Genomic DNA, 17,216 nt, shown 5'->3' on the forward strand with positions numbered 1-17,216 from the left:
GGAAACTCCCAGATCACGTCTCACCTTGCCGGTGGTGGGAGAGACACAAACGTTAGGAATTAACCATTTATCACCATTCCTCCTTCAACGAACAGGTGCGCTCCTGAAATGTTGTCCGTAAATAGTAATGACCCTTTACTGAGCTCTCACAGCGTGCCAGGAGTTAAAACAGGTGACGTCATTCAACCCGAACAGACTCATTTTATTGATGAGACTCAGCGCGGGGGGAGGTGCCAGGCGGCTTGCCCGCAGTGACCTGACTCGCCAGCGGGAAGCCCAGATCACACCAGGCACCAGGGCGGCTGCCTCCAAGCCTGAGAAGTCCCCGCTGTGCTGTATCGCTTTCCGCTTGGCAGAGGGAGTTTCAGGATGCGTTGGAGCCAGGCTGCTGAGCTCGAATCCCGGCTCCCCCACCTAATCGCTCTGTGCCTCAGTTTCCTTATTTGTAAAGTGGAGATAATAACACTGCCTGCCTCTGTGGAGATTAAATGAGTTCATTCGTAAAAAAAAAAAAAAAAAAAACTGCTAGCAGGGATCCCTGGGTGGCTCGGCGGTTGAGCACCTGCCTTCAGCCCAGGGCATGATCCTGGAGACCCGAGATCGAGTCCCACGTCGGGCTCCCTGCATGGAGCCTGCTTCTCCCCCCTCCTGTGTCTCTGCCTCTCTCTCTCTCTCTCTGTGTCTCTCATGAATAGATAAATAAAATCTTTTTTTAAAAAAAGTTGCTAGCAGAGCGCCAGGCAAATCCTAAGAGACCATCGGTCCTAACCAAGATTCCATTGCTGCACAATATATGCAAATTTCTATGAACACAAAAACTGTGTTTTCCACGCAGCTTCCCTTGACCAATCGGAATGGCACCGTGAGCAAGAAAACATGGTCCTGTGATATTTTGTAAGTCATTCGAAAGACGCAGAAAGTTTTCTTCTTTAATCGTCCTATTTAAAGGAATATGGCAATTTTTGCAAGTTTGCAACAAGCCACAAGGCTGAAGGCACGTCTCTCCAGGCCGCGTTCACCGGCCCGTTGCGGGGGGCGGGGGGGGCAACAATGGGTTTGCTTTTGAGAGCTGAGGCTGCAGGCCCATGAGGACGGGCTGCAATGGGACGGGCCCTACGGTTCCCTCTCTGTCTGCTCTGGCTCTTCCAGGTAAACTTTCGCTCTAGAGCTAGAACATTCTCTGTCCAAGCTGCAGCTGTGTGTTGTGTTTATCTAGCCTGGTGAGCATTTGGCTCCGTCGCAGGTGTGTGTTTACGTAGCTAAGAGTTTCTGTGATCACTCTAAGGTGTGTCTTCTGTTTATCTGACATCCTTTGTCAGTCCTTTAGGCTAATGAGGACCATGATTTATGAAGAAGGCACGCATGCACCTACGCATATGCTTGTTCACCTTTTACTGTGCTTCTCCCACCTATATGTCCCTGGTTTGAGACGGGCCACCCTGGCCCTGCACTAAACCTGTATTCTATCCAAGTACCCCTGGATCTGCCTTGAGGGGGGTGCTGTGTCTGGGGCAGGGGTGGGGAGTGACCTGTCATGAGGCCATTCTGAGTTCTTTGTCAGCTCTCATAACTCTTCATATCAGAAGGCTTCACCCTGCATCATATCAAACACGATGAAATATAACCCTCGGCATATATATTTTTTTTTGCTATAGAGTATTTGAATTTTTATAATTGCTTTTTGAAAATATTTGTCTCCCAGCAACTCGGTGGATTACAATGAGCTGCAACTAATGGACAATTTCAGACACACTTGGAATGACTGAAAAGCAAGGAAGTCTAGCCTACAACTTTTTTTCAAATATAATGAAAGTTTTATGAATCCAAATCTTAAAGGAAGTCGATCTGTATCATCCATTCCACCTGGAAGCCCTGCCTCTCTTGCCTGGGAGCCCTGGAACTTCCTCGCTAGAGTCTCCCTCCAGGCTCAGCCCCAGAACTCTCTGTGGGAAAGACACAGCCATGACCCACAGGCGTGGACATTAGAACCAGTGACCATGGAATGAATCCAGAATGAAAAATCTACCACCGTGTCTGAAACACAATGCAGTTTATTGAAGATAGAGCACAGAGAGTTCTTCTCTTGGAATCAAAAAGGGACAAGTACCACTCATGGGAAACCCGAGCACCAGCAGGAAGTGAGGGCCGAAGGGTCCCCGACTAAAAGATGGGGAGAGGGGTGCATGCAGGGGCTGGCTGGGGCTTTCCCATAAGGTGGTGGGGTGTGGAGCTGGAGCCAGGGCACCTGTGGGGCGAGGTGATGGAGCAGCCTAGCTCCTGAGCCCTGCCCTATCGCCTTGTGGGGACAGATGGCTGTTCAACCCAATTCTCCTTCCCAACAAATTTTGGGCTGTGGCACCAGTCGTCTGGAAAGGGGGGGCTCCAGGGCACAGATCAGAAGATGCGCTGGGAAAGGGCCCCACGGGGTGTGGAGTAGCGTGTGGAGCGGGGGTGTGCAGGCAGGTGAAGGGGTCCTGGGGACACCTGAGGCTCCCCGTTCAGAATTTGTGGTGGGACCGCTGGCTCTGGGAAGAGCTTTGAGAGATGCGGCCTGAGCTGTTGCTGCCGCCACCACTGACAGCACATGAGCCCCCAGAACCTGAGAAGCTCCCGCGTACCACCGAGGCCCCCAGGCCCCCGCGGGCCCCAGCGCCTCTCCCCAGGGCGCCCCCTCCCAGGGCGCCGCCCCCCAGGGCTCCGCCGCTGCTGCTGCCGCCACTGCTGCTGTTGTGCACCATCTCTGCAAAGGGCATGTGGGGTCAGGGAGCCTGCGGGGCGGCCTCCAGTCCCCGGGGCTACCCCCCTGCCCTCCGGTCTCCCCCGGAGTCCCACCCAGAGACTCCGCCCAGGGCGGCCCAGGGTGGCCCAGGGTAGCCCAGGGTGGCGAGGGCCTGCGGCCTGCAGGGGAAGGAGGTTGGCCACTCTGGGACTCAGGGCCACTGGGTCACCCAGCTGCCACCCACGAGTCCATCCCAGCCCCGCTAGGATGATCTCACACCAGCGCTGGCCAGTGATTTGAGAAACAGTCTCCAACCCCGTCCCAGAGAAAGGCCCCGGTTCTCACCGATGCTCACGGAGCTGAGGCACTCTCCAGACATCCTGCGGGAGGACCAGACCCCAGCGTCAGTGACCCGTGCAGCTCCTCCCTTCCCAGGGGCACTTTGCCAGGTCAGCAGCCACTGACGGTGACAATAAGTAAGGTGGATAGGTGCTCGAAAAATCATGGCGTGCAGCCTTTTTTCTGGGTCAATTAGTGCCTTTCCACTAGCATTCTACAGAGGAACCGCCAAGGAGCACACCTCGGTACCCAGCCTCCTACCACTCCTCGGGATCATCTTGATTCAGTAAATCCTATTTAAATTCACGTGGGCCAGGGGCCCGTACCCAGGGGGTACCAGGGGCCAGGCTGCAGGAGCCTACTCTGCAGAAACCTGCACTTAGGGCAATGAGAAAGAAATGCCCTAGAAATAAGATTCCTGCCAGGACTGCTCTTTGCAGACATGTGTTTTGCAGCTGAAACACAAGACGAGAAAGGTGGGGAAGCTCGTCCAAGATAGGCTCTGGTGTGAGGCTACTGCACAGGAGCGCAGCTCTCCGGCAGGCCTGGCAGCTTGCGGCCTGAAGAGAAAGGGGCTGGGCCTGCCAAGGGCCCACGGCCTCCTCCAGCGCTGAGCACACGCACGCACCCCTTGGCGGCAGGCTCAGGCAGGAAAGCCACCAGGCCTCTGGGCTCTTGGGAACCGCAGGGACTCCCACTAACCTGCACTCCTCGCCCTCCAGGAGGGTCCGGTAGGTGGCGATTTCGATGTCCAGGGCCAGCTTGACGTTCATGAGCTCCTGGTACTCGCGCAGCAGCCGGGCCAGGTCCTCCTTGGCCTGCTGCAGGGCGGCCTTAAGGTCCTGAAGCTTGGCATTGGCATCTTTGAGGGTCAGCTCCCCACGCTGCTCTGCATCAGCGATGGCCGTCTGCAGGTTGGCATTCTGGGGGGGGGGGGGGGGGGGGGGCAGGAGTCCAATTTAGATTCGTATACTGAGGGCCTGCCCTGTGTGCTTGGTGCCTACACGTGGGTCACCTGATATGGGGCAAATGAGGAAGCCGCGGCCCACAGAGGCTAAAGCCTGCGCCTCCATCTAGGTCCCAGTACCTGAAGGAGTGGGATTAGCGACACCTGGCCTCAAGGATCTAGCCCAGGCTCATGAGGGGTCAGACTCTTCCTTCACCTTTCCCCCCTTTCATGGTCAGAGACTGAGCATCTTCTGAAGACCTCCCTCCTCCAGGAAGTCCTCCTGAATCATCAGGGAAACTTTTCCTCTGCCCTAGCCCATCGACATGCGGGCTTCCTAGGCTACTCTCCCAATTCAGTCTTCACACAATCAGCTGCTTTCCCCGACCTCCCTAATCTCGCCGCAGTATTCAGTATTCCTGACCCGCGTCAGCCACCAGACTCCCGGGGGGCCAGGACCTTTGCTCAGCACCCAGCCCAGAACTGCACCTGCTCAATCCTAGCGTGCCTGCGTCTAGGACATGATTTCACTCCAGTAAGTGCTGGGCGCTGAGTTTTATGGTGCAGGCGTAAGCCCACGGTCTCAGACACATGCTCTTCCTCCTTTTCCCACCTGCTTCTTGATGCTCTCGATCTCGGCCCGCAGCTTCTGGATCATCCTGTTGAGCTCCAAGATTTCACTCTTGGTACTCTTCAGGTCATCCCCGTGTCTGCCGGCCGTGGTCTGCAGCTCCCCCAACTGTGTCCAGGAAAAGAGTCACCCTTCAGAAAGCCAGCGGGGGCCTTACGGATCCCCCAACCCAACGCTTCAGGTCACAGATAGAAACACCAAAACACTTGGCCAAGGTCACCAGGTGCTTCCTCCCCTGCATCAGGGGACCTGTCTTCTAGCACCATAGTTGTGTTTGTGCAACAGACACTTTACACCAGGGCCCTGTGCTTTACCTCATTATACTTCACAACCGCCTGATGAGAAAGGTATGATTATCTCCATTTGAAGGATGGGAAAACTGAGACACAGACTGCTTACATCCCATGACTAACCTCCTCCAGCTATGGAGTGAAAGTGCTGGAACTTGAATGCAAACATGTCAGATGCTAGAACCATCTTCTTAACCAGCAGGCAGAAAAGCCAGAAGAGTCAGCAATATATGGGCCAGTGTGTGCCCCATTCAGATTTAGGATGGGAAGAAAGGGACAGAATTCTTGGTGTCTGGGGTTCATTTGCTCAATCTCCTCCTCCTTCCCCCCACTTTTTTCCAGACACTGGCTTCAATCCCTCGGTGTGATCGAATCAGAGCTCATAATAAGGTGCAGATTGGTGGAGGAGAAATGCAAGTGGAAATGGAAAGCAATAAAGGGAATGCAGGCAGAGAGGGATTTCTCGACCTTGGTGCTACTGACATTTTGGGCAGGATGATTTTTTGCTGGGCAATGGGGTCGTGCATTATAGGATGTTTAGTGGCATCTCCGACCTCTACCTGCTAGACTGCAGTTGCACCCCCATCCCCACCCCAGGTGTGACAACCAAAACTGTCTGCGGACTTTGCCATATGTCTCCTGGGAGAAAATCCTGCCTTCCCCTCCTGTTAAGAAACACCAAATTAGAGCAAAGTCAGAGCTCACTGGTTAGGAAGGGAGATGCATGTGGGTGAGACCACACCAGTGTGGAAGGGAAGGAACCACCATTCTGGAGATATAGAAGAGAATGACTCGGAGGCAAGGGCCACCCAGATAGCTTGATGGGGGAGCAAGAGTCCCCAGAGTCTCATGATGGTGTCACCCACCTTGGTCTGGTACAGCGCCTCAGCCTCGGCCTTGCTCCTCTGGGCGATCGCCTCATACTGGGCACGGACCTCGGCGATGATGCTGTCCAGGTCCAGGCAGCGGTTGTTGTCCATGGACAGGACCACGGACGTGTCACTGGTGTCTGACTGCATCTGGGACAGCTCCTGCAGTGCCAGGCGGACATGCCCGTTCCTGAGCAGATGCACACCAGGAGATGGGGAGCCACCAGCTCAGGAGGCGTAGGGTTTGACTGAGGGCCCGGTGGGAAGGGGTCACTCTTGTCAGAAGCACAGATGTAACTCAAGTGCCTACTGATGAAGCTCTGGTGAGTGCCTTCTTCCCCAGGGGGTGGAAAGCAGGTGGGTCAGAGGCTTGAGGTGAGGGTCAGACTTACGGCATCGTAGAGGGCCTTCAAAAAGTTGATCTCATCTGTCACACTCTCCACCTTGGCCTCCAGTTCCACTTTGGTCATGTAGGTAGCATCGACATCCTGGGGGATCGTTTCGTCACCATCCCCTCCAACCCGTGGGCTGGCTCAGCCCTGGGTCGGGAACCTGCCCCCCCAGGAGTTCCCACTCAAGGGAAATGAGGCAGACATGTCCTAACAGGACTAAACCACTGTCTGGCAGGCTGGCCTGGCAAGGAGCAAGGCCAGAGATGAGCACAAGAGGCTAAGGCTGAGAGGGGCAGGGTGAGCGGGGCTGGGACCGCCACCCGGGGCCCACATGAGGAAGGTTTGTGAGGAGGGTCTGAGGGAGAATCTAAATTTGCAACACTCAAAGCTTCTCTTTAAGTAGCTCCTGGAACCGTACTCCTGAAGAAACAAAACCCTATTTCTTCTCTTTGTCCATTTTCTAATCAAAACCCAAGGCCTAATCAGCTTCATCAACCCCACGGGCCCACCAGGAAGGGGCACGGCCGAGGTCTGGCAGGCCCTCTATAGCCTGCCTCGGGAATCTTCAGGCCCTGCCCGGCGAGCTCCCTCTCTGGCCTCCGCACTCAACCGCTAGGCCTACAGGAGACCCTCAGCTTAGCAGGACTGAACTTGCACTTCCCTTCAACCTTCAAACTACTCCTCTTAGTGGGGCTTTGGGCTGGGAGGTGGGGGTGGGGGGGAGCCTCACCTTCTTCAAGAGTACGAAGTCGTTCTCTGCAGCTGTACGCTTATTGATTTCCTCTTCATATCTGGGAGAAAGAGTCCCTCGCTGATCCACCTTCTCTGGGATGTCCCCACGGCCCCCGAGCACTTCTCATAAGTAACATGGACTCAGTTTAGCTTAAAACATGTGTTACGGCAATGCACAGCCTTTTGGATTCAGGTGAGAGAGCTCATGCAACGGACTTTACTGAGCATCCACTAGGCACCAGGTACCACTTAGCGAGGGCCATGGTAATTACTGGGCACTGGAGTAATGGATCGCTAAGAAGGTGCCAGGTCCTAGGGACGCCTGGGTGGCTCAGTCAGTTCAACGTCTACCTTCAGCTCACATCATGATCCTGGGGTCTTGGGATCAAGCCCTAAGTCGGGCTCGGGAGCCTGATTCTCCCTCTCCCCACTGCCTAAATAAAATCGAAGAAGAAGAAGAAGAAGAAGAAGAAGAAGAAGAAGAAGAAGAAGAAGAAGAAGAAGAAGAAGAAGAAGAAGAAGGAGGAGGAGGAGGAGGAGGAGGAGGAGGAGGAGGAGGAGGAGGAGGAGGAGGAGGAGGAGGAGGAGGAGGAGGAGAATGTGCCAGGTCCTGCCTTAGGAATTATACTTGTATTAACTCATTCAATCCTCATTATACCCAATAGGGTCAACACCACCACTATCATCTCCATTTTACAGTGAGGAGACGGAGGCACAGAGAAGCCGAGGTGCTTGCCCAAGATCACAGGGCTCATAAGCAGCAGAATGGGGCTTGACCGAGGCACAGCAAGGTGTTACTCGCTGAGCGGCTTCTCGACAGGGGAAATAAAATTCCTATTTGGAGGGGAACTTGAAGGCAATCTAGGCCAGGAAGGACAGAGGATGTTTCCTGAGTCCGTGAGTTCGTGACTGAGCCTCAGCGTGTGTAGGTTATATCATACGTATGTACCCCTCCGTGAAATCCTCAAAAGGACCTCTGCCTCGAGCAAGCCGTGAGCCTCTCTTTTAGAGACTAGGGTGGGATAAATCCCTATTAGCTTCAGCCAGCTGGAACAGAGCTAAGCCAGAGCCCAGGCCCTCTGCCACCTGCCCCTCCCACTCTCTAGCCCTTCCTGCCCTCCCCCCCCAGCCCTGCAGCACGCACCTCTTCTTGAAGTCTTCCACCGTCTCCTCCATGCCCCTCACCTCTCCCTGCAGCTTGTCCTTCTCCAGATGGAGCCCATCCAGGAAAGTCTTGAGGCTGCTGATGTAGTTCTCAAAAAAAGGCTCCAAGTTGCGGTTGTTGGTATTAGAACTGGAGCCCTGCTCCTGCAGGAGGCTCCACTTGGTCTCTAGGACCTTGTTCTGCTGCTCCAGGAAGCGCACCTGCAGCCCAATGAGAAGAGCATCGAGGAGCTGTCTGGGGCCAGCCCCAGTCATGGCAGTTCGTGACTTCCCTAAAGAAGGTCCGGGGGGGTTGGTGGTTCCTGGTCTCTCCTGCAGGGCTGCTTTTTGAGTGCTGCAAGGGTTTAGTGTAACCCCCATGTGGACAGCGGGGTTGGCGTGATGCGAGGGAGACAGAGCCCAACTGCACCCAGAGATGACCATGGTCACACAAGTCAGTAACAAAACAGGACTGCGGTTTCCTGATACTTACCCTCGATGATCTTCCTGCTATATCATTCATTAATTCATCCATCCATCCCTCCATCATTCATGCCTCAATCATTCAGTATTTAACAAATAGGAGATTCCAACATCCTAGAGTGGACATAGTCCCTGCAAGGAGGTTTGCGGTACAGGTGGGCCCAGTGCACGTAGGTGGGAAAGAACAAATACTGTGGAGGAAATGGCATGTAGGCAGCCCCTGACCCAGGAACAGGGTCCAGGTGCACCCAGAGTCAGCCAGCCCCCTCTGTCAAGCCTGGTTAAGTGTAGGACTCAGCTGCGTTTACGCTGCACCGCTAGCTAGACGTGTCTCAAACTTCCATTCTACAAAACATTTCTGCACACAAGTTCAAGGCCAACTGCAGAAACATGTGGAACAAATATCAATCAATCAGCCATTCAACAAACACTTGCAAGGCACCTAGCTTGTGCCAGGCCTTATACTGGACACTCAGGACCCAAGAGCTAGGAATCCTCCTTGAAGGATGAGGAGAGCTGCTGCTGAGGTGCTCCTGGGCCCACCTTCTGTGGAGGAACAGCAATGCCACACCCTGTCTACGTTCCTGTGAACACTTTCTCTGGACACCCCGGTTTCTGCTGGGAACAGGCAGGTCGCTTGACTTTGAAGGGTTTCACCTATATAAAGGTGTTAAGATGTTTTTCCTCCTTCAGCTTAGCCCAGGACACTTAGGTAGGGTGATGGGACTCCAGATAAGCCCTACAAATCCTCTCTTTAAGGCCTAATATTGTCCCAGGATCACAAAGAGATTTCCCCACATCCTACTCAACAGTATGGTTGAAACGCTCAGTTAGCTGCCACCCAAACCTCATTACCCCCTGGTGACCACAAACATTATCATAGTGGCCCTTGCATGGAATACCCAAAGCACAGAAATCCCTAGAAAACATCTCAGCCTTGCTTGCACACCTGCACTTGTATACAAGTGTCAAATGGCCTCAACACCCACAGCTCCTCACAATGAAGTCTTCCTATGAGAACCACCAAGGAGGAGGTACCCCTCCCCTCACCCATCCCACCTCCCAAAACCTCCGTGCATCCCTCGCCTTAGGCTGATGGCAGGTGAACTCCTCTCTCAGACAAAACCAGCCTCGGCAGAGTCAGCCTCTCCTTCAAAGGGACGGAGCTCACGGTTCCCCTGGCATAGAGAGCGACTTCTGGGCTCGGGTGTCAGAGGGCAACAGTGAGGGGACATCCATGGTGGCAACGACCAGTCCCAGCAGTGCCTCTGACGAACCACAGTGATGGGGCATGTGGAGGGGGCAGTAACTTCATCCAATAGGGGACTGAGATATTTCCATCATCTGCTGTTACACCACCTGCTGACATGCACAGAGGATGAACCCACAAGTTCTTCCTCAGATTCACAATGAGGAGATCATCCCAGTTAGGCCAGGTTCGCTAATGTCCAGCGGTCCCAAGATGGGCTCACCTTGTCAATGAAGGAGGCAAACTTGTTGTTGAGAGTCTTGATCTGCTCCCGTTCCTGGGTCTTTACTTGCCCGATCTGGGGGTCGATCTCCACATTGAGGGGCTGCAGGAGGCTCTGGTTGACAGTCACCTCCTGGATTCCCCCGGGGAAGCCACCAGGACCACCAGGCCCACCAAAACCACCAGGGCCACCAAAGCCACCAGGGCCACCAAAGCCACCAGTTCCTCCACCAAAACCTCCAGCTCCCCCTCCAAAGCCACCAGCTCCTCCAACAAAACCCCCAGCTCCTCCTCCAAAGCCTCTAGCTCCTCCACCAAAACCCCCAGCTCCTCCTCCAAAGCCTCTAGCTCCTCCTCCAAAGCCCCCAGCCCTTCCACCAAAGCCCCCACCCATCCCTCTTCCGCCACCTCCAAAACCACTGCCTCCTAAACCTCCCCTGCTGGTGCCCCCAAACTCTCTGGCCTGGGAGCTGCCTCCAGCCACACTGATGGAGATCTTCTTGTTGCCTCCAAGGTTGTAGAGACTCCTGCTACCGAAACCTCCTCCCATCATGGCACAGGCACCAGACCCACCACTGCCCCTGCCTGAGCGGGACGTCGAGGAGGACCTTGTGGAGCCGACCCGGCTCTGGCCCGACACCACAGCTGAGCGGCCACTGAAGCCCTGGCGGCCGCCCCCGCTGGAAGATCTGCAAGATTGTTGGCTGTGGCTGGCCTGGCGACTCATGGTAGACAGCAAAGTATTCCAAAGGAAGGATGGATGGATGGATGGATGGATGGATGGATGGATGGATGGAAAGGCTAGAGGAAACTCAGATATCTTTTGAAGTTCTGGGCTAGGGATGGCCCTTATATAGGGCCAGGGAGCTTGGCCGGCTTATGGTGCCAAGCAACTAATTGAGGTATTATCAGCTTTCGTTTGCCTGGCAGCAAGAAGTTGAGTCCAAAATTCATAACACACCTTGGTAATCACCCCAAATTTCCAAATTCCTTTGTTTTCCCAGGGTTACTCACCTGAAATAAGCTCAAGTTGGGAGAGGGGCCATCCTGCAGGGCTGGACACTGCCCCTAATCCCCAAGAAACTTACAGCTCCCCCCACACACACCCTCGCTGCCCCCGGGTGTGACAGGTCAGCATTTTTCAACCTGTCCTGCGTCCCTGTGGCCACTTTGCCAGCCCATCCAGCCTCAGAAGATTATGGGGATGAGTGCAGGGCCCCAGCGAGGACCTGGAGGGAGGGAGGGGGAGGAGGGGCAGGGAGAAGGGAAGAGCCAGGAGGAGAAAGACTGAGGAGGTGGAGGGAGATGCAGAAGTCAGGGCAGGGGCAGCAGCTGCCTCTGGGGCTCTTGCCGTCCAGGGAGGAGAGAAGCAGGCATGCGAAGCACACACAGGGCAAGCTCTCGGCCACGAGGGCTTTGGAAGAAGAACTGGGGTGGGAAGAGAGAAGGCTCAGTCTGAGAAGCACAGGCACGTGCAATGGACGGAGAGGAGAGGGAGGAGCCTGCGGGAGGAGAAAGCTGGACGAAGGCCTATCCAGCCAGGAAGAGGGGTCTAGACCGCCTGGTCCGGGTCCGAGAGACCACCAGCCTTTCCTCTTCCAGGCTCATGTTAGGAAAATGAGTGCAGGGTTCCCAAGGCGGCCTTCCCTCGGCTCACCTGAGACACCGCCTTCCCCATCTAGGAACGTTGGGTTCCTCCGCAGGAAATTTTCAGAAGAATGAGAACATGAGAGACTCCAAACTCTGGGAAACGAACTAGGGGTGGTGGAAGGGGAGGTGGGCGGGGGGATAGGGGATGGGGTGACTGGGTGACAGGCACTGAGCGGGGCACTTGACGGGATGAGCACTGGGTGTTATTCTATATGTTGGCAAATTGAACACCAATAAAAAATAAATTTATTAAAATAAATAAATAAATAAATAAAAAATAAATAAACAAATAAATAAATTTTGGACATTTGGGGGGGAAAAAAAAGAAGAATGAGAACTATAAAAATCACCTCTGTTCTCCAGCCGGGCAGTGGCCACGTAACTCAGACCATATGCAAACGAAGGCTCTTTTCCATCATGAGTTTTCTGAAGTCCCCATTTCTCACCGTGATGTATTCTCCAGGGCCAGTTACATCGAACACATCATGGCCAAGGAGTAGATCTTTGTCCTAAGACTCTTGACATTTGCTCTTTCTTCCATGTGAGAGACAAACGTCTCCGCTGTCTTCGGACTCCGTGTTCCACGAGGTTGGAACACTGCGCCGTGTATCTCCCACCGGCCTGTCCTCATCTCTAATCCTTTTTCTAGGACGCCCTGCCTCAGGTTGTAGAGGATCACGTATGAGTAAAGCTCTCTGTATATCGTGTGCAGGGTGAGCGCAGGTCCCTCTTCTAACACTTGTCTTCGATTTCCCTTCAACAGCAAAGGCCAGTCTTGATGACTCTGCTTCCAGCAGCAAAGCCCGAGGTGCTCTCTGGAAAATGAGTCTCCACAGACGCCGTCCCCCTTTACCGTGAGCCTCCCCTCTTCTGTTCCCATCTGGCCTCCATGCTCAGATACAGGCTCCCCCCACCCCGAACCCTTTCTCATCTATCTCAGCCCCTCCTCTTGTTCACCCCGTTCACCTGTGGCCGCCACACACCTACTCTTAACACCAGGAGTGCAAGGAAACAGCTCCCCTACGAGCTCACTGGGGCGAGGACTGGTTTAAACCAGTGACCGGCCAAACCTTAGAGTGGCTCCAAAACCCTTCAACCACACATAGTCCAGAAGACCCTCAAGGAAGGCGGGCTAAGCAAGTTTGGGCAAGTGGAGGTTCTGACTCATCCAGCCCTCCCACCCTCGGAATTCAGATCCTCAGACCACCAGACTCGAGACCTGCAGAGACAGAGAAGCAAAACCCAGCACGTCTACATGCACTCTCGCTAACGCACTGTAGGACGGACTCACACAGCCACACACACTATCGTCCGTGCCCCGCCCCCCCCCCGCCGCCCCGGCACTCTCTCTTCCTTTAGGACACAGATGGGAGCTGCCCTCCTTGCCCCCTTCAAAACCTACGTGCCCCATTCCTCCAACGCCCTGATGCTTGCTCCAAGCATCTCGCTGATCTGAAAAAACCAAGACACCGCAACTGGGTCTGAATAGGGGCACAGGGTTCACTACCCAGGTGCTGTCTCGCCGCAGCCACCACCTGAGCCTTCTTCCTCTGCACAACCAGCACTTCAGACCCCAGCAGGGGGCTCACGTTGGACCTACCAAAGCCCAGGGTTCAAAGGATGTATGGGCCTGGGAGAAGGGGGCCCCAGTGTCCTAGCCTCGTTGCCTCCGCCGCCTCGGCCTGCTGCCATCTGTGATGCTGAGGACAGGGTCAGCCTGGGGAAAGCGGGTGGAGGGTGGGCTGGTGGCCAGGGGTTGTGCGGAGGCGACTTCGTAACCATGCATAAAGCCGCTCTCTTCGAAGGGCTGCGAGGCTGGTCCTGACTCCTAAATCCAAACACTGCTTTTCCGTCATGGCCCATGCCTAAAGAGACCCGGGAGAGCAAATGAGGAAATGCCCCACACTGGCTTCCTGCCCCTGCCTGCCGGGTTCTCCAAGCCTTGCTATGAAGGGAAGCACTTCAGAACAATTCAGTGGTTTCCACCCCTTGACAGTTGCCAACGACCTGGCCCAGTTTGAATATGCTGAGAAGTCAGTTTGCATTTTAAACATCAAGAACAAATTCCAGAGAAATTGGGGTGGAAGTTGGAGGCTCTAATGAGGGCCCATCCCAAATCCCTTCTTCCTGGCAAAGCCACTGCTAATCCCCACACCTGCGGCCTATAAAGCCTACCTGCACTCCTCGCTGCATCTTTGGGAGAGGAACCGAGTGTGCTGCTAACAGAATTAGCCCAGCTGGGCCCTTGCAGAGGGGAGGGCACAGGCGCTTCTGGAGACACACAGGGTCCCGCAGCCCTTCCTCTCCTTGGGCGTGGCTATGCCTCGCAGGCTGGTGCCATGACCAAGGCCCCCCTCTTCTCTGGGGAAGCTGGGCCCTCACTGGGGGAATTAGGGGCACAGAGGAGAAATTGCTCCTGACTGCAGGGAGCCCCGGCTTCTCTGGGAAACCGGACACTCAGATGCAGGCATTCAGGGTTAAGGACCAGCTTGGCAACACGTGGCACAGCAGGGGGTGAGTGGAGCTGGTGAGTGCAGCTGAGGAGGTCGAAGCCTGCACGGGCTGCATCAGGAAGCGGGGGGCACTGGCTCAGGAGGCCATGGGGTGGAGGGGGGGGGTGAGGAACTGAGCTCTGGTGTCGGGGACCAACTGCCACCCTGTGTCCTGCAATCAGAGGGACGCCACTCCCTAGGGAACTGCTGTCCAATACCAGGCGAGCTCTGAGCCAAGCGGTGCTGAGGAGGGACCAGCCTCGCTGCATCTAGAACTCTAGAACTGTAGGACAGGGCTCCTGTTGCCCGGGGGGTCTCCTCAAAGTGCCCAGACCCTGCCACCGCGGGGGCCGTCCAGCAGTGCACCATGGACAGAAAGGGAAAGCCCCGCTCCTGGGCTCCGGAGCCCCTGCCGGGTGGCCAATCACAGTGGAGACAAGAAAACCCTGCTCCAAGCCTGGAGCAGAGCGGCTGGGGGTCGGAGGTGAGGTCAGTGCAACAAAGGGCTTTGTTAACTGAAGAGCAATGTGCTGTGTTAACGGAGGGAGAAAGGCAAGAAAGGCAAGCCTTGGCATGCTGGCCAAGGGGCGGGCTATGATTGCCCTTTACAGACCTCTTCCCTTCCACCCGCCCCACATCCTATAGGGAAGGGCCCGTAGCTCCATTTCACAGAAGAGGAAAACTGGGACTCAGCAGTTACATCGCTTGTCCGAGGGCCCACAGACAGTAAGCGGCCCGGGTGCAGCTCTGTCCCAGTCGGGAGCCCATGTCTGGGGAGCAGCCATGCAAGACTCAGGCCTCCGGAAAAGCCTCCCTTCTGGGGACCCCACAGGATGCTCTGTGTTCCCACCCAGAGCCCAGCTCACGGAACAGGCCCTGACTCTGAACAACTGACTCGGACTTGACCAAGTTTGGGAAATGGCAGATGAAACAGAGTGCGGAACGAGGAGAAAAGGCGCAAACAGGACCCTACTCTTTCTAAGCGTGGTCGCCAGCAAGGGCATTTGGCATTGGTACCCCAGCAGAGGGGAGAGTTTGTGCTCCCCGACCTCCCTTTTTCCTAGTCAGGGTCACACTCCCAATCTGCAAGCCAATGGTCCACAGGCCAGAGCCACGAACCACGAACCACCACGAACCACCACGCTGACACTAAGCAGCTCACAGCTAGTAGCCCCGCCTCTAACCGAAGCCCTCCTGTGAGGCTCCTCTGCCCTCCCCCTCACCTACTCCCCAGCCACCCTTCCGGAGCACCTTGCCGGGCTGGGGACTCTGTTGACCTCTTCTGAATGGTTCCTCCTCTGTCCTAGGGACCATGAAGGGTCCTCTGACTTAAAACCGCCTCCCCCTTTTCTTTACACCCAAACTGACCCATAATTTAGGAACAAGCAAGCAGCCCAGCCCCACAGCGATGTCTTGTATGAATAGCCTGGCCCCTTGAGCTCTTGTGTCCTTACAGCTCCTGAGACACCGTTGCCCTTACGATGCCCAAAGTCAAATGAGAATGTGTTTCCTCCCCTCAATCAGTGGGAAAGCCCATGGAGGGCAGGCCCTACTCTTGGAACAGTCCGTCTACCCCCAGCAGCCAGCCAGCCTTGTACAACTTTAGAAGCTCTTGTTTCCAAAAAGTGCCAAGCCCCAGCCTCGTAAGTATATGTGCCAACACGTAATAGCATCTGACATTTGTGGAGCGTCTTCAACTTTTTAAAGTCCTTTCACTTATTTGAACTGACAGACAAATGGGCAAACATGCCACACACAGACACACACCCTCTCATGACTCACAGACGGAATGCTTTCAAACAACCTGTAGCCCCAAATGAAAATGACAAGTGCATTAAGCATGAAGTAGGTTTGAAGACAGATACAGTCAGAAGGCAGGAGCCATCCCAGCCTACCCTCTGACTCTGCTTTCTCCCAAGAGGCTTGAAAACCGGAGCTGGAAGTGCGGGTCAGGCTCAGTGCTCGGAGAACCCAGACAGAAGTCTCCAGCCCTTATTTCCCCTGGGACTTCAACCCCCCTGAGGGATACATCAAGGACCACCATCCCTTCGGTCATCTCTCCAAACGTCCACTCATTCCCTCAGCAATCGTTTGTTAAGCACCTACTGTGTCAGGCACCAGGCTACCCAATGGGAACATGATGCTGCACAAGAGAGAGTCCATCATCTAGAGAAGCTCACAGTTGTACTGAAGGAGGAGACAGTAATATCAACAACTCTTATATCACACCAGGGTCCGTGTTTTTGACCTCAGTAGTACAGGCATAAGAAGAAGAAAGGCTATGGAAGGCCTCATAGAGGAGGTCATTGTGAGTGAAGTATTGAGGGATGAGTAGGAGTGGGCCCAGTGGTTGGACAATAAGAGAAAGGCATCCCTGCCAGAGTGGAAAACATTTCAAATACAGGGGAGGGAGAGTGTTGGTGAGAGATCCCGCATGCTTGCAGAGTAGGGAACGTGGCAGAGGAGGACAGCTGATGCAGAAGGAGCTGAAGGTGTCAGTGGAAACTGATCGTGATGGTCGATCTGTGCCAAGCTGCAGAATCGAGAGTCTACTCTGTGGGCAGTGGCCCCCAGTGCTGACTGCACATCAGGACCTCTGGGCAGCTTTTAAGAATCCAGATCCTCAAGCCTCACTTCTGACCTCCTGAATCAGGGTCTTAGAGAATGTGGCCCAGGCACTGGTATTTTTTTAAAGCTCCAGTTTGCTGATTCTAGCATTCTAATTCCTATAACATAAGCAACCACATTAAAAAAGGAAAACTTCTACATCTTTATGAAAGGTTCGGGGAGCAGTAAGAGAGATTCACCTGTCTTCAGGTGTCCTGAATTCAGATCATATAGAGACTTCTACCTAGTCCAAGAGGCTGGGCCAAGCAGCCAGCCTTTGCCATAGGTGCGAATGCTGAAGAATGTGAGGCATCAACCAGAGTGCAGGGAGCTTCGAAACACATCACTGAGAAAAGGCAAGAAAGGGCAAACCACAGCCTAGGGCATACATGTATCTGATGAACCTCAAAAACATCATGATGAGGGAAAGAAGCCAGATACAGAAAGAGTGT

The 17,216-nt window shown here is 54.6% G+C and overlaps 1 protein-coding gene across 1 annotated transcript; it reads right to left on the reverse strand.

Moving 5' to 3' along the window:
- Positions 1–2,498: 2,498 nt before the first annotated feature.
- LOC100683250 (keratin, type II cytoskeletal 3-like) lies at positions 2,499–10,742 on the reverse strand. The gene is made up of 9 exons (XM_038577928.1): positions 10,017–10,742; positions 8,063–8,283; positions 6,917–6,977; positions 6,187–6,282; positions 5,792–5,956; positions 4,618–4,743; positions 3,761–3,981; positions 3,065–3,099; positions 2,499–2,740 (listed from the first exon to the last, which is right to left on the reverse strand). The coding sequence occupies exons 1-9, from the start codon at positions 10,740–10,742 to the stop codon at positions 2,499–2,501; spliced, it is 1,893 nt and encodes a 630-aa protein (XP_038433856.1).
- Positions 10,743–17,216: the final 6,474 nt, after the last annotated feature.

The sequence above is a fragment of the Canis lupus genome, chromosome 27 (assembly GCF_011100685.1).
Source record: "Canis lupus familiaris isolate Mischka breed German Shepherd chromosome 27, alternate assembly UU_Cfam_GSD_1.0, whole genome shotgun sequence".
Classification (NCBI taxonomy): Eukaryota; Metazoa; Chordata; class Mammalia; order Carnivora; family Canidae; genus Canis; species Canis lupus.

Coding starts and splice junctions, on each gene's coding strand:
- LOC100683250 (XM_038577928.1), bottom strand. CDS start 10,742: ATGAGTCGCCAGGCCAGCCACAGCCAACAATCTTGCAGATCTTCCAGC. Junction 8,284..10,016: donor TTGCCTCCTTCATTGACAAG/GTGAGCCCATCT, acceptor ATTGGGCTGCAG/GTGCGCTTCCTGGAGCAGCA. Junction 2,741..3,064: donor CCTCAGCTCCGTGAGCATCG/GTGAGAACCGGG, acceptor TGCCCTTTGCAG/AGATGGTGCACAACAGCAGC.